This window comes from Pelecanus crispus, chromosome 10 (assembly GCF_030463565.1).
Source record: "Pelecanus crispus isolate bPelCri1 chromosome 10, bPelCri1.pri, whole genome shotgun sequence".
Taxonomy (NCBI): Eukaryota; Metazoa; Chordata; class Aves; order Pelecaniformes; family Pelecanidae; genus Pelecanus; species Pelecanus crispus.
The window spans coordinates 9,616,651-9,642,701 of record NC_134652.1 but is presented as its reverse complement, the minus strand read 5'-3'; the positions used below and the strand labels follow the sequence as shown (position 1 = coordinate 9,642,701).

Sequence of the window (26,051 nt, the reverse complement as noted above, 5' to 3'; positions counted from 1 at the left end):
TAACAGTTATATTAACTTGTTTTTTCCTAATAGGTCCATGTATATATTTGGGGGTTTTTCGAGTGTTCTTTTAAATGACATCCTTGTGTACAAGCCTCCAAACTGTGAAGCATTCAGAGACGAAGAGCTGTGTAAAAATGCTCGTCCAGGGATAAGGTGTCTGTGGAACAAGAAACATTGTGAATCCTGGGAATCTGGACATGCTAATAACATCCTTAGAGCAAAATGTCCTAAGAAAACAGGTAAGTGAATTCTAGTCGTACAGTGTCAGATTTGCAATGCGATGTAGGAGATGGGAGGAGAAAAAAACCCCAAATGCCCCCCAGAAAAACAACCAGGTAGAACTAGTGATTGGGCTGTTAAGACTGTTCCTCTCTGAGAATACCCAATGCAAGAGATTTATGGATTAATTTTTAAAATCATTCAGTTCTGAATTTTTTTTTTTTTATTTTAAATACAGGGAAGTAGGTGTGAAAGAGCACAAATTTAAGGTGCTAAGGGGTACAAAACATAAGAGGATTCAAAGAGAAGAATTTACTTCATTGGGGAGCTAAAGCATAAAATGACTTTAGATTGGATTTGGCTCAGTGTGTTTGAAGCATTTATAAAAGGGTGAGCTTTGAAATATTGCAACTGAATTAATTTTCCTCTTTCTCCACCTTCTCCTGTTTTGGGATATGCACACACACGTGTGCGCGCGTGTGTGTATATGTATATGCCTTCGTATTTTTCTGATTCCAGGAAAGCATAATAGCAGTCAGAGCACAGATGGGCGCTGGAAGTGGTATCTGGCATTATAGGCATATGGCGCTCTCATGTCTGTATGTACCAGTAAGAGTGAGGGAAAACATCGCTGCTTAAAGTAGATTACCTACCAAACAGGAGCATTTGTATAGAAGAATATAGTACAGTCACAGCTGGAAACAAACTTGAGGCAAACAAACCCTTTGCCGCAGTATGTCACAATGGGTTCAAGTTTGTCATGTGTTTTTCTGTGTGGCGTTGTAATAGCTATATTGTTTGAAACAGCAATTTAGCATTATGAATAACTGTTGCACCCTATTCCTAAGTATTTTAGCTTGTCACAAATAAATTGCTTGTGAAAGTGTTGTTCTTATACTTCATGTGAACAGAATATGCATCCCTGCTACATACACCTGCTATTTTTTCTGTGCATCTTTCCTTTCAGCACAGTATAAAATTGCTAACCAAACTTTGGCTGTGTGCTACGTGTACAAACTACCACACAATTAAACTGCCAGTCTACTCTTAATGTTTTTTAAAAAATTATTAGCTCTGCTATTAATCAATGCTTCAAGACAGTTTATTTTTCTCTTAGCTTTTCTTTGTTTCTGAACTGGATATAAATTTGCAAACTCGGAAAAAAGGTGCCTTATATGACAAAAAGGTTATCCAAGTAAAGCTATCTGAAGTACTGCTTTTGTACTGTTTCATAACATTTAGAGTCTAGAAAGTTTCAGCTCTTCATAAAAAGAAAAATCTTGAGACACTAAATTCAAAAGTAATACAGTTGAAAGTGGATCTTATAAAAAGCTGATCATATCAACAGCTGTTTAAAAAACCCAAACAAAGCACAGACAGGCTGAAGGAAAATAAAAAATTAGAGCAGTTTCTAAAGTACAGCTGCTGCAGTAGGAATAAACGACAACTAAACTTGCAAGAGCTGAGGTGTGTAGAATTCCAGTTCTGAAGAAGTTGTGTGGACAGCACTGCTTCACTGCTGTCAAATCCTTCTAGTTTCAGGTGGTAATATTCTGCCAAAAGCCAATTTTTCATATATTCTTTTATACTACTTGACTCAATTATTATCTGGTTGGGAGCATCATCTGAGAAACTGCTGATAGTCAATATTAAAGGATAAGCAGAAACTTTAGTGGATTTTCAAAACATCAATTCTTGTATAGCAAGACTTCCCTGGCAAGAGAATCTCTTAAAGTTGCATGATCCCAGGACTAAAGAAGCCAAATCACACAGGAGTTAAATGTTGGTAATTGGTGTAGGAGATGGTAGGAATTCTCCTATTTTGGGTCACGGTGATTTTTCAAATTTTTGCCTCCTTTAAACAGAAGTAATCATTTGTGGCCCAAACTGTTTTAAATAACATAAATTTTAGTCCAGGTCCTGAAGGCTTGTATTAAGGATTTACCATGAACTCTTCCTCAAATATTTTTTTGTAGAGAAAGGGCAGAACTATAAGTTACCAATCATTATTAGGTTTATAAATTAATTTATAAAGACTTAAAATGTCTGTGTAGTGCTAATATCTGTCTTAGATTCTTTTTTTACTTACTACTTTTACCATTGCCTTCTTGCATAACAATCTAATATTTTTATCGGAAACCTGCATCTGAAGAAAATCTTTCTTCTGTGTTAAAGGAGTGACGAATGAATAGAACCATAGAATCACAGAATGCTTTGGGTTGGAAGGGCCCTTTAGAGCCCACCCAGCCCAACCCCTGCAGGGAGCAGGAACAGCTTTAACCAGATCAGGGTGCTCACAGCCCCGTCCAACCTGGCCTGGGATGTTCCCAGGGATGGGGCCTCCACCGCCTCTCTGGGCAACCTGTGCCAGTGCTTCACCACCCTCACTGTAAAAGATTTCTTCCTTATGTCTAGTCTAAATCTATTCTTCTTTAGTTTAAATCCATTATTCCTTGTCCTGTCACAACAGGCCTTGCTAAAAAGATTGCCCCCATCTTTCCTGTAGGCCCCCTTTAAGCACTGAAAGGCCGCAATCAGGTCCCCCCGCAGCCTCCTCTTCTCCAGGCTGAACAACCCCAACTCTCTCAGCCTGCCCTCGTAGGAGAGGGGCTCCAGCCCTCGGATCATTTTTGTGGCCTTCTCTGGACCCGCTCCAGCAGGTCCATGTCCTTCCTGTGCTGAGGGCCCCAGAGCTGGAGCAGGGCTGCAGGTGAGGCCTCACCAGAGCAGAGTAGGGGGCAGAATCCCCTCCCTCGACCCGCTGGCCACGCTGCTTTTAGTTTAAGAGACTTTCTGATACTCTTAATTTATGCACTGTGCTGAGAGTTTGTGTGCTGCAAATCAGTGAATATTCCTTTAGTTGATAGAGGCTTACGAACCTTCAAATATAGTTGTTACTAAAGGAATTTTTAAAGGAGGAAATCTTATTAACTGAATAGAATTCATTTCCTACAGCCTACAGTAACTTAAACCTTTATGAATGGCTAGAGTTCAAATGAAGGATGTAAGAGAAAATACTCTAAGCAAGCGTTTAAAATGTGGTATTATTCTCCTTCTGTGCGATGTTTCTTTTTGACTCTCCTGTGTATTACAGCTGCTGCGGATGACAGATGTTACCGATACGCAGACTGTGCGAGCTGTACTGCCAACACAAACGGGTGCCAGTGGTGTGATGACAAGAAATGCATTTCAGCAAATAGTAACTGTAGCATGGTGAGTCTTTGCAAATCTATGATCGTGTTATTAATACTGTTTCTTTTCTAGCTGAACCAGAGGCCTGTTGCAGCAAATGAAAGGGGTATAGTAGACTAACAGTAGCTTGTTTTGAACATAAACATAAACATGTTTGCCTGGCTTTTGCAGTAAAAATGTTGCAGAGGGCAGAGTTGCCTGCAGCAAAGATAGCTATTCCAGGGGAAAAATTAATGTATTCTTTAGGATTGTCTTAGCCCACTGAATATAGGTGGGTGTTGGTCTCTTCTCCCATGTAGTTAGCAATAGGATGAGAGGAAATGGGCTCAAGCTGCACCAGGGGAGGTTTAGGTTGGAAATTAGGAAAAATTTCTTTATGGAAAGGGTAGTCAAGCATTGGAACAGGCTGCCCAGAGAGGTGGCGGAGTCGCCATCCCTGGAAGTGTTCAAAAAAACGGGTAGATGTGGCACTTTGGGACATGGTTTAGTCTAGTCTACCCTTGATTGGCTTAGAGTAGACTTGGTAGTGTAGGTTAATGATTGGACTGGATGATCTTAAAGGTCTTTTCCAACCTAAACGATTCTATGGTTCTATGATATCTCTCAGGACAAATACTATTATCTCCTAATTAATGACATTTGGAATTTCCCAGAGTCATTATCAACTTGGATTTTGTGCATATGTGGTGTACAGTACACAGGTAGAAACTGTGGAATCCCATAAAGGGTGCCTGTTTGTTTATTTTCACGTTCAAACAGGACCAGGTCAGTCTCATTAGTCTTGGTATTCTGATCATTCATCATCATAGAAATGTTTTTCTTTAAGTCATGGAGTTACTTGTCAGCTCATTAAAGGAATATGAGTCCCTGTCACCATGAGATTAACTGGCTTGTAACTATTTAGATTGTTCTGATCTTTATATAGGCAAGCAATAAGAACATATAGATTCATGCAAGTTTATATTTTTCTATTTTTAATATTGTTTAGTGTCATGTTGTCCACCAGGTGCTGCATATCTTGCTTGTTCATTTGATTTTTGACAAGCTTATAATAGTATTTAGATTTATAAATTTTGCCGCCTTATACTTTTCAGCTAGCTCCAGACACCTGGCTATACTTGAGTTCAAAATCCTTCCTTTACATGCTTCCATTAGTAAAAATAGCTTGCTCTGTTTGAACCTGATGCAAATCAATGTTGTTCTCCAGACAGACAAATTAAGGTGTGAGTTGGGTTGACTCTGACTCAAATCTTGCCCATTCAAAGTGCACAGAGCCAGCTCTAATCACTGGCATTCATAGCTAGTCACTACTAATAAAAGCAGTGCAGAGACAAATTCATCAGCAGCCATGTTATAAGTCTGTCAGAGTGATTTCACATTCCGGGCACTAATGGTTAGTTTCCTTTGTGATCTTCAAGGGCTCTTCCTTTCCTAACACATTATACTATATTAGGTGCCAATTTTCTAACCGTAGTTTTCAACTCTTAAGCAAGGAACAGTTGCTAAGGAGCAGACCATCGTCATCCCTAATGAATGTGGAGCACTGGGTATTTTAGCACAAGTTTCTCAGTTCAGTATCCTTCTTTGACAACCTTTCATGACCAAGATTGTCAGCATAATTAGCAACTGATGCATCAGTCTTCTCTATATCATTTCCTGTCTTTTATTCAGGGTTTGAAGTGGATAGCAAAGGCTGTTAGTGGAATTAGTAAAGAATGGGATAGTGAAAATTCATCAAAATCTTTTCTGAAAAAGAGTTACTATAATAAGTTGAAGGTGGCTATTGCAAAATTAGTGTATTGGCTGGGAGATGATAGAGACAGAATTTTGCAGCTATTGTCATAAACCCACCAAAACAGCATCAACAGAATGGCACCTTGTGGAGAAACGGAATGGATCAGGCTGATTATCCATTTTCATAGGCTTCTACTTCTGGACTAGGCCCACAAAATGAAAATATTGTGACAGTGCTGTGATGGTAATACGGGATAACAAGCTGTAGACTCAGAAGGATCACAAGGAGAAAGCCCCATTTTTGCAACTGTACAAAGACCTTGATTTATTACTCAGATCGTTGAACATCCAGATGAGACAGACAATAGTATTTTAGAATTTGTTGCTTCTGCTTCATGGAAACTGGCCAGCATACTAAAGATATGTTGGCAATCAGTTTGGCATTGGCCTCATGGTCATGGATATTTGCAAAGCAGTGACTGTTCTGCTGATTGGAAGGGCTGTAAAATATGGAAATTTCCCTGAAACAACTCTGGACAGATGGACTTCATAAGTAGTACTAATGCATTGATGATACACATATGCCTGCCTATGGTCACCATCTGATGTGGGTCAGCACATTAACAGGACACTCTGTTCCGCTACTATGCAGACTCATGGATCATCAAGGTATATATCATTACACTCATATCTGATGTAATTGCAAGCAGAGGCTTGCGATGCCAGGTTGTTCTGGTGGTCTAGCTCACTTCAGCACTTGCAAGCTGGTTTGTTTTTCTCCCATAAAACCTCATGTAAGTGGGATGCTTCTGCATACTATGGTTTTACTTGACCCCATCATATCTGATGCAAATAATGAGGGGTGAATGGTTATCCTGTCTTGCCCAACTGGGAAACAGTTTACTTGAAATATTTGGAGTAGTTCTGATACTGAAATTTGGCTCGTGAGAACAGCATGCTAACACTAGTGCCTTGTTGTCTGTTTTCTACCATTAAATATATCTATTAGGGATTTTGTTTGTTGTAATAAGGATTTGATAGATTGTCTTGAGAAATTACACCACTGAAATTCCCCAGACTGCTAACAGTGGTTTTAGATAATACACTGAAGATATTCCATACTGAAATGTAGTGCTTATAAAATAAAAAAAAAGCAAGTTATTTGATTTTTATCTTTGAGCTTGATGGATGCTAAAACTGGTAAGATCACTTACTCTAAGTTTTTTCAAAAATGTGCAAATACAGATACTGGTTTGCCTTAGGGGCAAAAGCAACTATAATACTGTCACTAGTACTGTCTCATGCCAAGTACAGGCTTCATGAAATATGACATGCTAATATCTGTATAACTTCCTCTTTCAAGCTCTTTCATGAAGGCTCTTGCATCTAGTCCAGGGCTGTTTTCAGCTTTGAAACATAGAATATTTTATAAGACTTTGTCACAAAGAAGGAAACAAGATATTGATGTACCTCTTCTTTTTCTCCCATTCATTGGATGTCTGCATTAAAGCTGGAAATTCAAGCAGGAGTATTTTGGTTGTCTTGTAAAACCTAACAGTGTTGCGTATGTGTCCCTCTAAGCACTACATATCACTCTTTCCTCTTCTAAAATTGGGAGAAACAGTTTTCTGTCATGCTCATATCTGCCTTTTTCCCATAGCTTCTCTGTGTCACATCTTCCTTCCTTTTGCTTTTTCATAAAACGTTCTGTGTCCTGCTTGTGGTGTATTTTTGATTTTTGTGGAGTAGATTGTATTGACTTTTACTAGCACTTCAATGCCCTTAAGTCCATTACATTGACACTTACATTTCGACACTTTCATTTGTACTCTATAATATCCTAAGTGTCGTCTTAGTCTTCACTGACTCGGATGCATTTTGCCTGTTTTTTGATAGAGGAAAACCACCAAATCTGGATCAGCTTAATATGTTTATGAAACTGTATTCACTTCATACATCTGCACATAAAAAGCTTTATCTCTCATCCTGTGAGAATGACATCCCCTTGCTGATGTCTTTTCATAAAATTGACTATTAATATTTTGTAATGGAAATATTCTCAGGAAAAGCTCTTAGTTTTACAATTTTGCCTTCCAGTTTTTACAAAAAAAAAAAAAAAAAGCTTTGGGGGAGAGATTAATTTCTCTTTAAATTGCTGCACCTTTACAAGGTGTCATTTTTCTTTAGATAGTAGCATGGAAGAGTAAGCAAAGAATTGGTCTGCTCCTCAGGGAGGAGCCATGAAATGAAAGCAAAATCTGTTTGTACCTTGTGGCAAACAAAGTGGTAAATGACTCAAGAGGGCACACCAGTTGCAACAAAAGGCAAAGCTTCCTTTACTGAGGAAGACCAGAGAGTGCCTAAATTTTAGAGTAAAAAAATGTCCTTTATCAATTGGTTTTTGCTCTTCAGAAATGGAGCAAAATACTGGTTGATAAAGTGGCAGAGAGTCATAATATATTAAGAGAGTAATAATTTTTAAGGATATTAATATAGCAAGTCCATGTTATGGCCATAAAGGTGTTTTATTTTTGCAGGCGCACGCGGGTACATTCAAAAAGTGTGATTGCATTGAAACCCTGAAAGTACCGGAAAACCTCCTGCTCACCAGACTTCTTTAATGAATGTGCTTGAGAAAGAGGAAGGTTAGGTGGGTGTGCACAAGTACCATGCTGCTTATCTTTGTCACTGGCTCAAGTGCTGATAGACTTACAGGGTGAAAAATGCAAAAAATATTTATGTGCACATGTAGGTTGTTACTGGACAATATGTTGGCTTCTTTTTGATATTTATTATGTGAAAGACTTTTGAAGGTTTTCCCTTCTCTGTCTCTTTTTACCATTTCTTTTTTTTTTTTTTTTCAACCCACTTCTTTGTCTCCTCCCTCACCCTGTTCTTTGGGAAACAATGGGAAATGCTTGCACTAGTTATCAAAACAAATTGGTTTTGATTCTTTATATCGTCAAAATAACTCTTTCCATATCCTGGCTCCACACTGAACTCCGGTTCAGATCCAAACAGCAGTCCTGAAGGGCAAGCTTCAGGAATTAACAAGAAATAGCGTCTTTCTCCCCTTCCGTTGTCTTACTCCTCTACAGTAAAAATGGAAGTAATCACTGCAGATAGGGTAGCTGTAATAATATGCTCCACTGGTTGTCTACAATGTTGGCCTATAATGTTAACTGCCCACGCTAAAAATTTGCAAATAAAGTAACTTATTCTCATGTTACTTAAGGAAAGTATTTTGAAAGGCTTGAAATGCAGCAGTAATATAATACTAAACTTTACTTGAAAAATGGTTATTGAGAGGAAACGTTTTCTTTTCAAAACTATACAAGTGCTTGGAAAAAAATTGAAAAAAAAGCTTTCCTTGTAAAATTTCAGCTCTTATTCTGAATCTTCACATTAAGCTTGTTAAAATACCTATTCTTTTACTGTAAGAAACAGCAGACATATGGGAGGGCAGAATAAATTGAGAACACTTAATCAATTGGGATCAAGAACACCAGGCAATAACACATGAATGTAATACTTTTTTGGTCAGAGTATGGTCTCTGATGTGTCTTTTCAAGTGGAGCGCATGTGATTTTCTTGTTTGGAGAGATTGTGATGGGAAGAGGCACAGCTGAAGTATTCCTGCATCCAGCCTGTATTGCATTTTTGTCAGTCTCATTGCTTTCAAAAGCTACAAGGGGGATGTATTCCTTCAAGGAGGATGTGTTTCTTCTGTAACTGTGGTGAACCACACCTTTACCTTCAGTAGCAGCCTCTGAATTTCTTGTGTGCCAGTCTCCACATGTAGAATATGATAAAGCCCCAGCTGATGTAAATAACCTAAATACAACCCAAACTGGTATGTGATTTAAAAGTATTTTATATCTGAGTGTGGCAACATAAACTAAATATTGTAGAACCCATGAAAGGTATGATAAAAGAGCATCTTGCTGAGGGAGATAGGATACTAGAGGATGCTTCAGAGTGCACTATAGTCCTACATTGTTAAATATTTTTATACAGTCCCTTAAAGACAAGAACCATTGTCTTTTTGTCATGCTTGCACCACTTCCAGAAAGTTAACATCCTCTTTCATGATGGGAGTCCTTGGATGCTACATGAATACCAGTAATAATAATCATAGCAATCTTGCCTACATTTGAGGAATTCAAAGAATAGTCAAAGGGAAATGTATAAAGTAGTAGAAGGAATTCTGATTAGAATCAAATTTATCTTGGAGGAAAAAAAAGAAAATTTAAGACTAAGGAGTATCCAACAGTAACATTTGCGAGTAGCTTCACAGAAATAATAGCAAATCTACTAGATTAGTAATTTACAGTTAGACTAGGCAAATTAGACAAGATTATACTGTTAACCTGAAAAATCCAGGAGGAGGGGAGAGGTACATTATTTAATAGCAATTTCTGAAATTCTAAGATAAACTACTGTAATATTTTCATTCTACCGTGGATATGCAGAAAATCACTGCAGTTCATAAGTCTGTCTATATACCACCCTATCAAGATCAGTACTAAAAATAAATCTAAGTAAATCAGACGTAAGTGGGAAACTTTATATATAACATGATGCTTCAGTGTGTAAACATTGTAAATATCCTACAGCAATATAGAACTTCAGTAACAGATGGGCTGTCATATTTCTGAGTTTCATTGGGTTTGGTAGCTTAAGTTATAACTTTAATATTGTGTTAATATGAATTACCTATTGGATTCACATCTACATTGAACTAATGAGATTTTCAGGCAAGCAATGTTTAAATTGGATTTAAGGGAAATAAGTGCTGGGAATAAGGGAATTCAACAGAGAACATTATTACAGAATAGTCACTAGTACTTTGAATTTTATTTTAAACATTAAATAACCAGCACAAAACAAGCTTCATGATTAGAAAGTAATAGAACACATATCTTGATTTAGTTGGAAAATTGTAATCTGTATGTAATATCACTAAAGAGTATAAAATTTGTAAAACAATCTGAACGCTTAAGGATTTTGACTATGTCACCATGAAGTGTTAAAAGTGAGTATTGAGATATTGTAAATGAGCAGCAGATGGTGGTTACTTGTGCTCTGAAATTCACTTTAAAACATCTCCCAAGCAGTTTTGTGAATATGTATCGTGACTGGTGAAACTAAATGTGGCTTTTTGTGGTTTACTCTTTGTATGCATTTATTGGCCTAGATAGAGAGTCTCTTGCTTTATGGTGTTGCCTTTGGCTCTGTTTCATACTGTGGTGTAGATGGTACCTACTAGAACTGCTTCTCTGGTTCTTTTTGCTTCACAGTAGCCTTTCTTATAGATCAAAACAATAGTGAGTACCTTTTGTAATAAGCTCACTGATGGACATCTGATCCAATAAAGGCAACGAACAAATACCTAAACAGCAGTGTTCTTCAGCAGGAATGAAGCTGGTCCTGTGTGACATTGAAAATTCATTTTAACTACTGTATTATTTCAGGACTTTAAAAAAGAATACAAAAAATAAAAGGAGGCTGGTTATCTTCCCTCCTGACCGCAGTAGGTTTATGCCCTATCATCATCATTCCAGTGCCAACAACTGTGTAACTTACTGTTGTCATATTGCCCCTTTAGATGTGCTTTATCATAGTCCAGGAGATTATTAGAAAGGAAAGCAACTAAAACTGTTGTGTAAATCATACATTTGCTATCTAAGTGCAATCCATTTTTGCTACTATGCATGAATGAATCTTTTGTTGTTAGAGAAAGACAAGGGTTGCTAGGATTGGACAAGATGACCTCCAGAGGTCCCTTCCAACCTCAACCATTCTTTGAATATAAAGCTGTCTTGTATTAGGACTTATTTTTCAATTATTACCTTGAAATGAAGTTAGTAGAGACAGCCTTATGGATAAGCTGATGAATTGGCTGAGGATTTTGGGTAGTTTATTTAATAAGATATCAACATTGTGTCTTAATTAAAAGTACTATGCAGGGGGAAAAAGGAGGACTTGTATTCAAAATGCCTAACTTGGAAAGGAAGATCTCAGTTTTCAGGAAAAAAACAAACCAAACCCAACAAAAATCCCAAGTAAAAACTCCTTCAGTGTTTACTTCTTTTCTTGTATAATAAGGTACCAAAGGAATAATGTTATTCCTGGTTTTATGTCACTGTTTGACAAAGTGGTTTCCTGTAGGTTCTGTAAATTTTATACTAGCTATGTTGCATACAGGTTTGCAGTTAAATCTGTAAAATAACACGATTGAAATTTTTGACAAATCCTTCTTGTGTTTTGTGACTACGGGTCTATAGCTCCTATTTTTGTTTCATTTAATCCAGGTAAACTAAAGTAGAGCATATTCTTGCACCTTCAGTCAATGATGTGTAGTTACTGAACACCTGTATCTTGCACCACTTTTTATATTCTGTTTGATTATTTTGCTTGCTTTAACCTGCGTAGGATGAAATAATTTAGTGACAGCATGTCCCTGAACTATCTAAGAAATAGAGATTTAGTTTAGTTATTTAAGCTCTTCGTGGGCTCTGTACAGGGAAGTGATGTCTTCAAAGTACTGTTTAACCTACTCAAAGTTAGTTGTATAGGACAGGTGGGGTGACTTGCGCTCTAGAGATGCATTTCGTGCTCTTTGTGACTGGTAAGGGAATCTAGACAAAGAGCTTAAATTCAACCTAGCTTTTAGGTGGCTGTGTTTTTTTGGGAGGGATCCACCTGCTGTGTATTTCGGTTTTGACTGCTGGTTTGTTGATAGTTTGACATATATTTGAGATGCTGTTTTGTCTGTTTTGTTTTTATAGTCAGTTAAAAACTACACCAAATGTCATGTGAGGAATGAGCAGATCTGCAATAAACTGACCAGCTGCAAAAGCTGCTCGCTACACCTGAACTGCCAGTGGGACCAGCGGCAGCAGGAGTGCCAGGCCCTACCTGGTAAGGGCTGTGGGGCGGTGACGCTGCTTTTTATAGTTGTTTTCAAAACTTGAGTAAACCTCCATTACTGCCAAAGAACATTTGTTCTATGAGTAGACCTGGTTTTGTTTTACTCGTGCTGATTCTCCCTGCCTGACTGTGCCTGTGCAGGTGAACACAGATGTAATTACATCACTGATTGATATATCAATGCTACCTTTAATCTTGTTAGGAGAGATAATGATACTAGCAAAGGCATAATGGCATGTACCTCTGCACAAGCCAGTGATGAGTTGTAGCCTGTGGGGATCACCGAGTGCGGAGCTGAATTGCCATACTGAGTCCTTTACTGTTACGTATTCACTGACACTGTTACTTTTGCTAGCTGGGGTTTTATCTTGTAAATTATACTTCAATTATACTTCAATTTTCCTGTGTAGATGGGGCCTAAGATCTATTTTCTTGATTGTCTAATGTTGGTAATAGTATGAAAGCAGTGAATATTAAAATGCTAATATAAAATATTCTCAGAAGGTGACTGTTAACATTCTGAAATAATATTTATTCTGTAATTCATATTCATAACTAAATACATGCAGTTAGATATCAGAACCTTTTCTATTTGATCTTTATGTCCAGATGAAGTTAATGAACAGGGTTTTTTCAGAGATTATTCATTAAATAACTTCAATCAATTTATACTGTGCAGTTTAAAACTGCATTTGTGTAATGTTTGTAAAGATTAACAGTTGCTCTGAATTACTTATTTTTTAACAGTTATCTGAATCTGAGTAATGCTGAAATATGTTGAAGAGGAAATATTTTCTAAGATGTTATCTGAATTTCCTATCAATCTGATTGCATTTGTATTTAGGCAAATCTAAATGCAAAGATAGAATGATAAAGCAAAGATAGGGTAAAACTGTGATCCCTTAATTCTAGGACAGTTGTTTTCAGATTTTGAAATTTACATAACATTTAGGTAAATTAATTGGTTAAAGCGCTATTAGTTATGTACATAATATAATCTCTAATATTTAGTTGTGCGCAAATCTGAGTACAGGAAAGAAATAGTATCATAATGATATTGTTATGCTGAAACTTAGGATATACCTCATAAATATTTTATAAGTTGTTAAAAGTTTCTTTTAATAAAAATACACTATTCAATATGATACTACTTGGTGTTTTAGAATTTATGTGATGTGAAAAAGGAAATTGAGTGTGGGATGTATTTTGAATTATGATCTCGGGAAGATAAAATTCAGACTCCCTTAGGTTTTTAAAAAGTTTTTTCAAATCAGCTTTAATCGTATACTTTTTACACTAGCTCATCTGTGTGGGGAAGGATGGAGTCATATTGGAGATGCCTGCCTCCGCATAAATTCTAGTCGTGAAAGCTATGACAATGCCAAACTGTATTGCTACAATTTAAGTGGGAATCTTGCCTCATTAACAACCTCAAAAGAAGTGGAATTTGTTCTGGATGAAATACAGAAGTATACACTTCAGGTAACTTGAGTAACTGTAATTGATGCTTATGTGAATTAAATTTGCTTTGAGAAATCTATTTTAGGCATTTGTCCAAAGGGAAGAAGGTGTATGCCTTCGAAGAAACGTAGCGTGATGCTAAAGACTGATGTAAGTGGTGTGTAGGATATTAAGGAAATCTCATCTTTAAAGCTAATGACACAGCAGTTCCCAAGTGTTTCTCCGTACCAGATTTAACTGTTACAGGTTACTGGTTAGTTTCAAGATGTGACTTGAGAATGGCTGGAACACTGATCTGGAAAATCCTAGTCCTTTTCAATACATTGTGACAGCAGGAATCAAAACAAGACAAAATAATTTTCACTGTAACAGAGAAAAGAAAATCCCGACTTTCACATCAGTATCCATAAAACTGCTCGCAGGATTGGTTTTGGGTGGTGAACAGCTAGGCTGCAAGCAGTTGAGGACAGGGAGGTACTAAAGACGTGTACTTCTGTTCTCTGGAAAACCTGAGTTCCCTATATAACTGGTATGTGGGATTAAAGGGTCACAGAGAACCTGTACTAGTATGTGAAGCATGTGGAAATTCCCTGCACGGCAGCACCGGAATGAGCCAGGAGCTAATTAGCTTTCTGTGGAAGGGAGCAAGAGGGCTGACTCTTACATGCCTCTGGCAATTACAGGAAGCTGCCATCGGAATATTCCTTAGGAAAGTGATCCATGTTAACTTGTTAACTGTGGGACAAGGGAAGGGAGGTTGAAGATTAATTACATGTCCATGGATGGTCAGGTTCAGTTTTGTAGCAGTTAAATGTTCAAATGCTGATTGCTGTGTTGTTTAAACTGTTGGAAAGCTTACCTACATCATTGATACACGTGTGTGAAATACATGCATGCTCAAAAGGTGTCAAACCCCACCGTGTGCACTCAGACGGGATGTCTTAGCAGAATAAGATTCCATTACAAGCAAATCAGTTCTTCTTAGCAAAGGACATTTTTAAAAGTGTGTATTTTGGTTTGTAGAACATGCAGCATTTCTCTGTCTGTATAAATCCCCTAATTTTTAAGTAGCTTAGGATTTTACAGTTACAGGAACATGAAAGATAATTATGAATAATAATTAAAGCTTATATCAAGCTAGTATGTGATTTGCAAAGTTGTTATGTTGCAGATGAATTGAGATGCATACAAAGGAAACAGCAGTTCAGGATTGCCTTTGTGTTATACTAAATCTGAATGCAAGAGTTTAGGGACATACACTGTGAATCAAAATATTCTATGTTATCCTTTTTAGTGTTCCATATCAAGAATGAGATACAAACATAGGTTATGTACTTAAGTTTTTGGGGGTTTTTCCACAGTAAATGTAGGACCTGGATAGAGCAAAATTTTTTTACTAGAAAGACATGTATTTTCTATTATTTGCTAATAAAAGAGAAAGAGAAGTAATTCTTCTATGTCATAAGATCTCCCCTGATATTGTACTTACTGCAGCCTTGAAACACATTCTGTCTGTCTACTTTTTGATATGAGATAATGTTGACAATGTAATTGAAACCAAAATAACAAAATCACGAATGGCAGAGATTTCTCTAGTTATTTATTTTGCCACCTCTCTTTTTTTCCTCCAATTCCTATTAAAACTGCACAGGAGGCCTTCAAATCTAATAGTGTGTGATAGAGTATTGATATGACTGATACTACCTGACTGGCTTGAGGTGTAGATGAGAAATAGCTTTTTTTTTTTTTAGTGTTTGGAAGCTAGATTTTTGTTACCTTTCAGAACTTAGAAATTCTACAAGGTGACATCCTGCTGAGTGTATCTTTATTTAAATGAAGTATGTCCTGTGCCAATGTGGTGATGTAAATTTGAGATATCTCACATACAGTTTATGCAATTGTAGACAAATATATGCACTTTAAAAGTATATCTTGGGTTAAATGATCATTTAGTTATCAGAACCTCTCATGAAATGCTACCATGTCTTATCCTGGTGTTTTCAGTGACATTTAGAAAAAAAAAAAAATTTTTTTTTTCTTTCGTATCTGTCTGTCCAGTTACATTTATTCTGTGTGAGACAGCCTAAATGTCTTATCAGGTCTGACAGAGACTCTCTGAAACTTCTTGATTTTCTTTTGTCTGCCTTTTCCTCTCAAACTGCAATCATAATGATTTAAGGAGTGAGATTTCATTTTAGATGGCTTGTTTTTTGTAACAGGTGGTGGTGTGGAGTTCACAAATGTAGTCAGAGCAACTATAAGGTGAACACTATGCCTTTAATCTGCATTATCTATGGTGGAGTTTGAATTGTGTGGTTAATATCAAAGGCTTTAAAATCTTTCACCTATGTGAAACAAAAGCTTTCAGGATTAGTGAATGAGTCAATGCAACATTTGGAATTAATATGGATCTGTTTTTATCTCTGCTTTATTTGATATTTTACTCGGAAAAGAAAAACAACTTTAACTGTTGTGTATTTTACAAACTGTTAAAATAGTGTCAGTAAATGCTACAGCCTGCACGGACTTAAGAATTCTTTATTGTTCATAGAAACAATCTGGGATTGTTTTCTAAGACACATTGTTCCTTGTTCTGGAACAAATTTAGGACAATTTCTTCATCATATTTAGAATAATACAAAACATTGATACTTCAGAAAGATTCAGAGGGAGGAGGCTGCCATTGTCTCCACACCCTGTCCAGACCTCATTGTGTATCAGTAATTTCTTTTTTTCTTTTAGTTCCAATACTAAACTGGAAATCAATAGATTGCCTACTTTTAAAGGATAAGGAGAAGGTTCATTTGGTACTAAAGAAAGGGACAAAACAAAGACCTCTGTAGTATGAAGTCAAAATAATGTTGAATTTGCAGATGTATTCTAAAACTATCACCAATAATTTAAAGTCTAATTTGTATTTTTCATTGAAAATAAATGAATTTTTTAGGAGAATGCTAAAGTAAACACAATGAATAGACTGCTTATTCCTGTACTAAAGCAAAATGACACTTGCTATTTTTTCTTATATGCTGTTTTATTGACCTAGTAAGCAAAATATTATGAAAGGGAAGATTTGAGTTTTTCTGCAAAGTAGGTTAAACAGGAATATGAGGTTAATTAATTGTTCCTGCTAATATTCAAATGTTGTATACTCATTTAAAAGTGCAATTAGTTCTCTTGGGAGTTTGCTTACAACTGTGGGATTAAACTAAAAATAATAATTTTCTTGTTAGCATGCAATAAATTCTGAGAAGATTTTGTTTTGGTGTAGTAAGCATAAGCACAGATGAGAACAGTTTTAAACAATGCCTTTCGTTATTATAAACTGCAACTTTTTTTTAACTCACTGTTCTCAGTGCTAAGCATCCTTTATAAATTACACTGGAGTGTAGGTTGCGGTTAATTAGTGAGCTTTGCATGGCAGTGTTATTCCTTGTTAACTCAAAGTATTCTCAGAGGGCTGTATGTTTTTATGGTTTTATATGTTTGGCTGTAGAGAAGCTGACATCTACTTTTTCTCTGAATTAGTCCCACTTTGCTACAGTTTCTAGCAGCCCCACTTTACTACTGTGGTTTTGGAAGTCTGATATAGCACTGTGTCTCCATATTGGAGTTGTTGCATGGACTGACCGTTCATTCACTGGTAGTTTTAACTGTCTTCCTACTTTCAGGAAGTGGGGGGCTCAACTGACTTTGGATGCCTGAGAAGAGAACCTGACTTTCCCCAAAAATTGTCCCCTATAAAGAAGAAAACTCGAGGGTATCTAAACCAAAGTCACACTGGAATACTAGCTATAATCTCTGTAGGTGGAAACTGGGGAAGTTGGAGTCTTTCCAGTTTGCCACATTTTACATGTTTTTTCATCCAATGCCACAACAGCAAAATTTGAAAAGATTAGGAGAAATGAGTGTCTTTATGACCTAATACTTGACTCCTACTACTAATTACACCTAGATTTCATCATTTGTGTCTAATAGATACTGAGACAGTTAAAAACCGTGAAGCTTGCCTACACTGCTTATAATGTGCCATTCACTGGGTGAATATTTATAAAGTATGAAATGGGTAGATATCTTGCATAGTTAGAATCAATGCATAGTTAAAGAATAGAAACCAAGCAATGAGGTAGTAAATAGAAAGGATGGCTTCTTTTCATATGCTCTTTTCAGTAAGCATTTTTTTTTTGTTCATAACAATGCAGAAAAGAGGCAAACTAACTGCCAGCCCTTCTCAAAACTGTGAAACTTGTGGAAATGTGAGCACTAAAGGGCCACTGTATTTTCAAAGTTTAATTGTATATTTTTTCCTAGGGCAAGTGTTTTCCTAGACATCAAGGAGTTCAAATGGTTCTTGAAAAGGTTGTTGAAGTTTGGTAATAGCATATTGTGATGCACACATTAGAAAATGAGTCAGAAGTGTATTGTACACTTCCAGGACAATTTAAGATCCAAAATGAAAGGAATTTAAATACAAGTGGGGATAAATTTCTGAAAGAGATATACAATGCCTTAGCAATTTACATAATTAAGAAACAGAAGAGAATTTTGAGCGCCAGTAGTAATTGGCTATTCAGTAAAGGCAGACTTGCTCACTTCACTCATCTGCAAATTATTCAGCCATCATTAAATTAGTGCTGAGGCAGCATTAGTACCTGAAAAATGTGTCATGACTATAAATGATCACCTTCAGTCTAAATCACAAAGCAACTTAGTCTAACTTAAATTTTCTGAGTAAGCAGTGTTTTTAATACAAAGTAGTAGCTCTCTAGGTAAGGTTACAAAATTTTCCTTTCTACTATAGTTCCATGATTACTACTTAAAAGAAAATTAAAATTAGGTGGTTTAGAATAAGAGAAGAGCACATTTTTGAAGTTATTAGTGATCAGTGTTTAATAAATTCCTGTAATGGCTAAAAACTTGCCTTGTGCTCAATGAAATGGGACTGTAGTTGTGAATACAGGATGACATTCTATTGGTATGCATGGTATGATTGCAATTTTGCTCTTCTATCAGATGAAAATAAAGCCCTGTCCAGCAATTTGTCTCAGAATTTAATAATTCCTAAATCTTTTCTAACTTAACATAAAGGTTGATTTCTCATTTAAAAGGGTTTTTGGTGACTTGTTATCAGTGTTATAAAAGATTGTTCTATAAAAACAGATAAACTGCGACTAGCTGCATCTTAAGCACAAGTTTATGTCTTCTAAGATGGGCTGTGAGTTCAAAAAACTAGCCTGGAAGGAAGGGAGGAGAAACATATTCTAGAGAATGGTTCTAAATTTTAAATTGTGTAGTGGGATAAAGCTATGGAATAGTTCTCAAGATATGTTTGATTGCATTCTCCAGTACAACATTAGTAAGGCCCATTACAGGCTTTCCCAAGAAGGATTTGGCCACCTGCTGTGTATTACATTGCTTTATTTCACTGTAAAATTCTACTTTGATAATTTCTGGGTATTTTCCTCTCTCTCTCTCTCTCTCGTGGTTTGGTTTTTTTTTTTTTTGTTTGTTTGTTTGTTTTTTTTTACTGATAACTTACCTAGAATGCTATTGAGTAAGCTTGGTTGTTATTAATGTTGTTTTACAATGAATTGTATATAATGTATAATGAATGGGAATTTTCATAGATATACCTTGGAGCCTGATATTTTTTTTTTTTTAAATTCTCCTCTGAAACATTTGAAAGTATACATAATTTCTCAGAAATTGGTGAGTGATAGTATTCCAGGAAAAAAAAAGTCTCAACTTGAACAGCAAGAATATAAGCAGTGGTATTCTATACTCATGTTTAAACAAATTCTGGCCTATACATGTTGAAGAAGTATAGAAAAATAGTAGATTGGAATTCATGTTTGCTGCTGTGAACCACTATTTCCTCCCTATCCTTTCCTCTTCCCACATGAAGGAAAAATTAAGGCAAAGCTTTATGAACTTCTCCATTTCACATAGAAATCTATAATGTAACTGAAAGAATTCCTAAATCCTATAAAGAATAATCATCTGTATTATTTAGTCAAAAAGCTACCATTTATTTTGGTGTCCTTTTGTGGATGTGTCATGATGTAGATGAAATGCAGCTTTTAGCTCTGAATGATTTTAAATTGTAACAAAAATGTTCAGCACTGTTGTCTAAAGTAATGATAAGTCATTAGTTAAAAAGACAATGGTATTTAAAAGTTAAAAAATTTTAGAGGCATAAATAGAAGGCCATTCCCTAGATGCAGTTGAGAATCTTTGTTAAGAGATTCGAAGTTAAGACTATGACTCAAAGCAAATGGTTAGTCTCCTGTCTATGCAAAACAGAAGCTTTTCCATTACTTATTAATAACAGTAGTAGCAGGTAATAAGGCTCAAGTATTAGGGAAGTGAAGACATCAAATAAAGAAGTGTTTTGATAGCTAATGTCTAAAACTATGAAGTGCTGTTATTTTAATTACTAAACTTTTGCAACTGTTAAGATATTTTCTTTTGCTTGATTAAAAAATACTTTATTAGAACAAACATGACAATTAACTTCTGCTAGCTAGAACATAATTTCAACTGAAATAATTTTAGGTTTTATAATGTCAACAAAGAAATAGGAGATTTCTCCTGTCTTATTGTTCCATATTCATGAAAAAGTGGTAAAGCTGAATATTAATAGAACATTCTATGAGTAATACATTTTCCTTGTGGCCTTTTTGTATGCACTGCATCACTGAAAATTTACTGGTCTGTCTTTGTATGTGCATATGTGCACGTAACATCTGAAAGGACATCCCTTTTACACTACCTCTTTGTGAGACTGAGATCTTTGAGTAGCAATGTCTACTTCTGCCCTGCTTGCCTGCTAGTGCTTTGTTAGTCAAGAGATGGGAAGGGAGAATGACCACAATTTTTACCAAGTTTCTAGGTACTAGCTGCTGTAAAATGCAGCTATACCATTTGTTTGGCTTCTAAATGAATGGAGGTAGATATAGTCCCAAGTGGGACTAGATTGTCTGTTCTTTTGTTGAAAGCTAGAGCATTGCAGAGCGTACTTTGCATTAAGGAATTCTTACACTTTCTCTAGAGACAGCAAGCACTCCCTTCCTTTTCTGTTTCAGAGAAATGAAGGAGGGGGTAGCTCTGATAAAATCTTCAGATTCTAGCAAAAGATACCAGCCTTGCTGAAATCAGACTCGGCTAGGAGGCAAGAGCTGGAATGGGTCCTGCTGAGCTCAGACAGTGAAGGTCTCCAGATGGCCTTGTTGCCTCCTTACCAGTGCAACACACAACGATGATGCATTTGGCATTAAAGGAAAATTCTAGTAATGGTAGGAGCCACATGCTTTTGGAGTTCCCATTCACTTCTGTCCCTAGTGGACTGGCCACTCCAGCAAGTGTAGACTACTTTAAAGCACCCAGTAAAATTGTGACATGCATTAGATACTATAACAGTCAGCTTGAATAACTGAGATAGGTACAGTCAAATCTCTTAGAAGTTTCAGTACGTTTCCTCTCACCTGTTGTCTGGCTCCCTAGTAGGAAACTAAGCAGCAGGACAGCCCCAGAGTGGTGAGACAAAGGTGTCTTGAATAAGAATTTCATGAACGTGTCATTGTTTACTAACAAGTTCTTGGATGTGTATATGGTCACATGTGTACTCATTCACATCTGTGCTGGAGCTTTTCCTCCTTCCACAAAGAGAAAGGAACTGATTCTGACTGAGTTGCAGGTTCCTCTTCGACTCTGAATCTGAACAGCTTACTAAGTGCCAAATACAGTGAGGATAGGATGGGTTTCTCGGTTGTGATTTTTGGGCATCCTGAAAGTATACATTCATCAAGGCCTTAAGTAAGAAAGAACAAGTCTTCAGAACTCTCTAAGGAGTGACTTACTTCCCACTTACGTGTTGAGCAAAGATCATCTGACCTTCCAGTAAAGAAGCTGGTATTCTTGAGAAGAAAAATTTAGACATATTTGGGGCTGATTGCATGTCAGCAAGTGGTTTTTTCTGAAGCAAAGTTGATTTGTACTGCATTTTTCACCCACCTGGTTTGATAACAATATTTTTTCAAGAGGCCTGGAAACTAGAATCTTACGTCAGTGAGTTCTGGGTACAGAGAACAGGCAGTCTGGTTTCCTTCCTGTCTGGTCGTCTTCAGAAGCATCTTTGGCAAGAAATTCGAAGCAAAGGAATCAGTTTCCTATATTCATTTTGCTTTAAATGAAAAATGAAACAACCATAGAGTTCAAGTGAAGGGTGTTTAACTCTCGCTATTTCTTAACCCTGAAGAAGAAACTAGATTGGCATTCTCATTCGGCACCTTTGAAGTCCCTCAGTTGCTTCAAGTACTTTGAGACTCCCAGCTATTATGAATGAACCTTTCATCAGTTTGGGCGATAAGGACTAGACTTATTCTTTTTTTTTTTTTTTTATGAAGAAATCAGTTTGATAGTCACAGCATGCTGGTGGCTACAGGTGGAACTTCCTGAATTCTTTGTTCGCTATTTGTTTTTTCCTGTTGGCTTTCATGTAGTGCAGCAGCAGTCATTTTTGCTGATAAGCTTTGGTGATTTCAACACACAATCTCTGCTATTGCCAGCAGTCTTCAGCTGTAGTCCACCACATCATGGAATTAATGCCACATAATTGAATATGTGCTTTAAGCATGTCCTTGGAGAATTTTGGTGGCCTACTTCTCAGCTATTTACCATATTCTAATCAGACATTAAAAAAAAAAAGTTTTGGATAATCTGTTGTTGGCATCCTAACAACATGCCCAGAGCAGCATAAGTGAGCCTGCAAGGCAGTAGCTTTGATGATGTGTATTTGATAGCATGCTAATTGGCGTTCAGGTCTGTATTTTGATGTGTTATGCTAGCAAAGAGCCAGAGATGGTACATACAGAATTTGAGATATCTGACATGATGCCTATAAGTTGTCCAGATATTACAGCTATTAAGAATGATGACGACTATGATATGTATTGCTTTTGCCAGAAGTCTTTCATTTCAGGGGTGCTGCTTTTATCTACTAAGGCTGCTCTGGCTTTTGTTGACCCTCCTTGGGACTTTGAAGGGGCCCATTGAAGGGGTTCTGAGACACTCTCCTACTCAAATTGAAGAATTTCTCTCCAAATGTCACTGCTGCACTGTCAGTTTTCATTATTGGCCTGACATGCTTTTCACCATAGCTGGAATAAGATCTCTGTTTCTTATATACTGACACTGAGGCCAAATTATTTGGCAGTGTAATTGAAACTGTAATATGTCTAAGGTGTTCTCTTGGCTAGAATTCCTCAGTCCTAAAGTAGGCATTTAGGGTTGGTTTAGGTCTGTGTTTGTCAGCAATTTATCCTGCCTAAGCCCCTGACATTTTTTATACATGCCTGGTGTGCACACTTAGCATTCTACAGAAAGATGTCTAGAGACATGCATAAATATCTAAGGTGTTCTGATGCATGTGGATCATGTACACATACAGCAGTCTAGGTAACTAAATAATAAAGACGACAACAGATGTATTACCTATCACTTTCCAGATGCCCAAGTTCCACTTTTACTGCTTACATCATGTTCTTTCTAGTACCCAGAACGTGGGAGCTCTCTCAGACACCTGGAAAGTTGGTCACTTGAGGTAGTAATGAAGTTATGAACTAAACGCAGAAGTAAGGTGCAGGAGTGGGCGGTGGCATTTTTGTTTGATGTTCTTGTTGCTGTTCAAGAGTCTCCCAGAGTGCATCACTTCTTATGGAATGGGACATTTCTTAGTTGTTTTCTGGTTTATTTAAGTCTGTTCTTGCATCTGTAAGTCTGTTGCTGTAGCAATTTTTGTTTGAACATGCTCTCAACTGATAGGACAGAAGAAGAAGAGAGCATAGGGAGTACATTTTAGGGAGGTCAGGAATACTTATTATCTACCTATTGATCTTTTTAAAAAAGTAGTTACCACTGGTATTTCTGAAGCAAAATTAATAATCCTTCATATTTCAGTCTGGTCTAATGAGGCAGGGGAAAAAGAGGAATGCTCTGATCAGGTGTAGATTTAGGAGCTCTGAAAGATTTTTCAACCGTGGATTACACCTGGGTGGCCAAAGCAAGATGTGAGATCAAAGATGAAAGATCTCTCTGAGAGATGATGGCAGTGACTCCTGGTTCACTTCTGAAATACCGCATGGTTCTTGAACTGGGGTAGGTTCCCATTATGTATATTATAGTGTTTTACGTACCTTGGCTTGTAAATTAAATCAGTTGAGAGCCTAATTCACAATCAGATCAACATCTCTGCTTTGGAGCTGACAACATCTGTCCTTTGCCTGGTGCAGACAGCTGTGGTGTTTGGCGCTCTGATATTCACCTACCACCACATACCTGTCACAGCCCAGAGTCTCTCTATATCTCTGTTCCTTATGTTTAAACTGGGGTTAATGAAAACTACCTGCACAGAGATTACATGAGGAAATGTGTTTGTTTTCGGTATCTTGAGATTTTTACAGTGATAGGAACAAGAAATTTATGTAGATCTCTCCTGGAACAGGCAAAGGCCTTTATTCCTCAAGATCTGCTTTTTCTCTTGGTAATTGTATAAAGATGAAATGATAAAAATGAATAGAATTTGTGTGATGTAATTTTACTGATACATCCTAAATATTTTTTGAGAATGAATGCTTTTTAGGTTTTCTAGACTAGTTTTTTATAGCTTATAAATCTATAATAAAAGTCTATTCAATGTGTATTTAATGTCATTGGAGTTCTGGATGTGCCACTTTCATCTCTGTCTCTGAATTGCCTAAAGATGTTGATCAGTACCTATTCAGAACTATTTATCCTGTTTTTTCCTGAACTTTTGATTTCTGTGAATTGCTGTTAACTTATGTGCATTTTATAATCCACATTGGCCTAGCAATTAGTAATCAGTATAGTAGCCACTGGGGGGGGAGAGGGGGAGGGTTAATTAATTATGATCATTTGGACTGGTTTCTGACTCTGTATCAAATAATATTAATCAGAATTGACTTTGAACAGAACAAACACAAATTTTTAGTAGAACAGAAGCATATAATGGGTGGGTTTTAGGCTTTTTGGGGATGGGGGTCAACAAGGTAGGGCAATTAAGATAAAAACTGCATGGACAATGACTGATGAGATGATAAAGTGAGAAAAGAACATGGTGAATTCTCTCAAAATGTGAAATTGTTGCTGTTGAGCTGTTCTTTGAAATGTTTTAACCAAAAAGAACCCCCAGACCCCAACATTTCAACTAATTTTCTCACATTTATTTCATTCTCATTCATAGAAAATTTCACCTTGGGTAGGTTTACGCAAGATCAACATCTCCTACTGGGGATGGGATGACATGTCTCCTTTTACAAACACAACTCTGCAGTGGCTTCCTGGAGAGCCAAATGACTCTGGCTTCTGTGCATACCTAGAAAGAGCAGAGGTGGCAGGTCTGAAAGCGAATCCATGCACTGCAATGGCAGATGGTCTTGTGTGTGAAAAACCTGTTGGTAAGTGATCTCTTACACTCTGTTACTGTCATGACTAGCAAGCTGTTTGGGTTTTCATTTCACTAAGAGGGATTTTTGGATGATTTGGATTAAATAATTACAAAAAAATACTACTTTTGTTTTTTGAGAAATAGTGAGCTTTAATCTAGAAAACAAGCAATATTCCTAAAGCAGCAAATATTTATTTGTGACTTAATTTACATGACTTAGTTTACATTACACAAATCTTACAAGTTGCCTCTAAATCAGTAGTAGTCAGTGACAACAGTCATTGTAGCATGAAAGTGTCTATGGAGGTGTTCAACAAGGCTGATGTTTTCTTTCTGAGTCTTGCTGAACATCAGTGAACATTTTAATGGTCTAAAAGACTGTCAAAACCAAAATTCTTGTTTCCATCTTTTAGATTTGTTTGTGTCAAGATAGCTGTGGCAAATAGTCACTTGACAGTTCAAATTAGCATTTTCATGCTCCAACTTGTCCTACGTTTCTCTTCATAGCTGTGAGGTTGAGCACGTGTAAGTTCCTTAAGTTTCCCCTTCAGACTTTTGTGCATTGTCTGTGCAAAACTGGAAAATAGCCGCATTGTTGGTGTGTTGGGAACACTGCCTATCAGTCTGATGGTTTTGCTGTGAAATTGTCAGAGTTGTTAACTTGCACAACCAAAGTGTGATCTTACCAATCCTTTATTTTCTTATAAGCAATTCCAAATAGTAATGCAATTGCAAAGTATGTATTATTGCTACTGCCATCTATATTTCCTAAAGATTCCATATTTCACAGTGTCCTAATAGTTAATTATTTACCAGATGTTTCTCAGAATAGTAAAAGATATAGTCACAATGGAAGAGACATCTCAAAATGTAAAGGATACACTAGGTGGAACACAAATGACATTAAGATGTAGTATTTTACAATTAGATCAACATTATATGCATCTGTTACTGGTGACTTGTTTTAGGAGTTTTTTGATCGTGAGGTGCTTCAAAGACTATAGAAATCAAAGTACTTCAGCCTTCTGAGAATACTTTTATAGTT

General features: G+C 36.7%; 1 protein-coding gene across 1 annotated transcript in view; it reads left to right on the top strand.

Annotated features, from left to right (window-relative positions):
* Positions 1–26,051, top strand: part of ATRNL1 (attractin like 1) — a 543,282-nt gene that overhangs the window by 105,665 nt on the left and 411,566 nt on the right. The window contains exons 12-16 of the mRNA XM_075717535.1: positions 34–242; positions 3,317–3,435; positions 11,940–12,072; positions 13,382–13,563; positions 24,803–25,016. Coding sequence (XP_075573650.1) covers positions 34–242; positions 3,317–3,435; positions 11,940–12,072; positions 13,382–13,563; positions 24,803–25,016 — 857 coding nt within the window. The remainder of the gene's footprint in view (positions 1–33; positions 243–3,316; positions 3,436–11,939; positions 12,073–13,381; positions 13,564–24,802; positions 25,017–26,051) is intronic.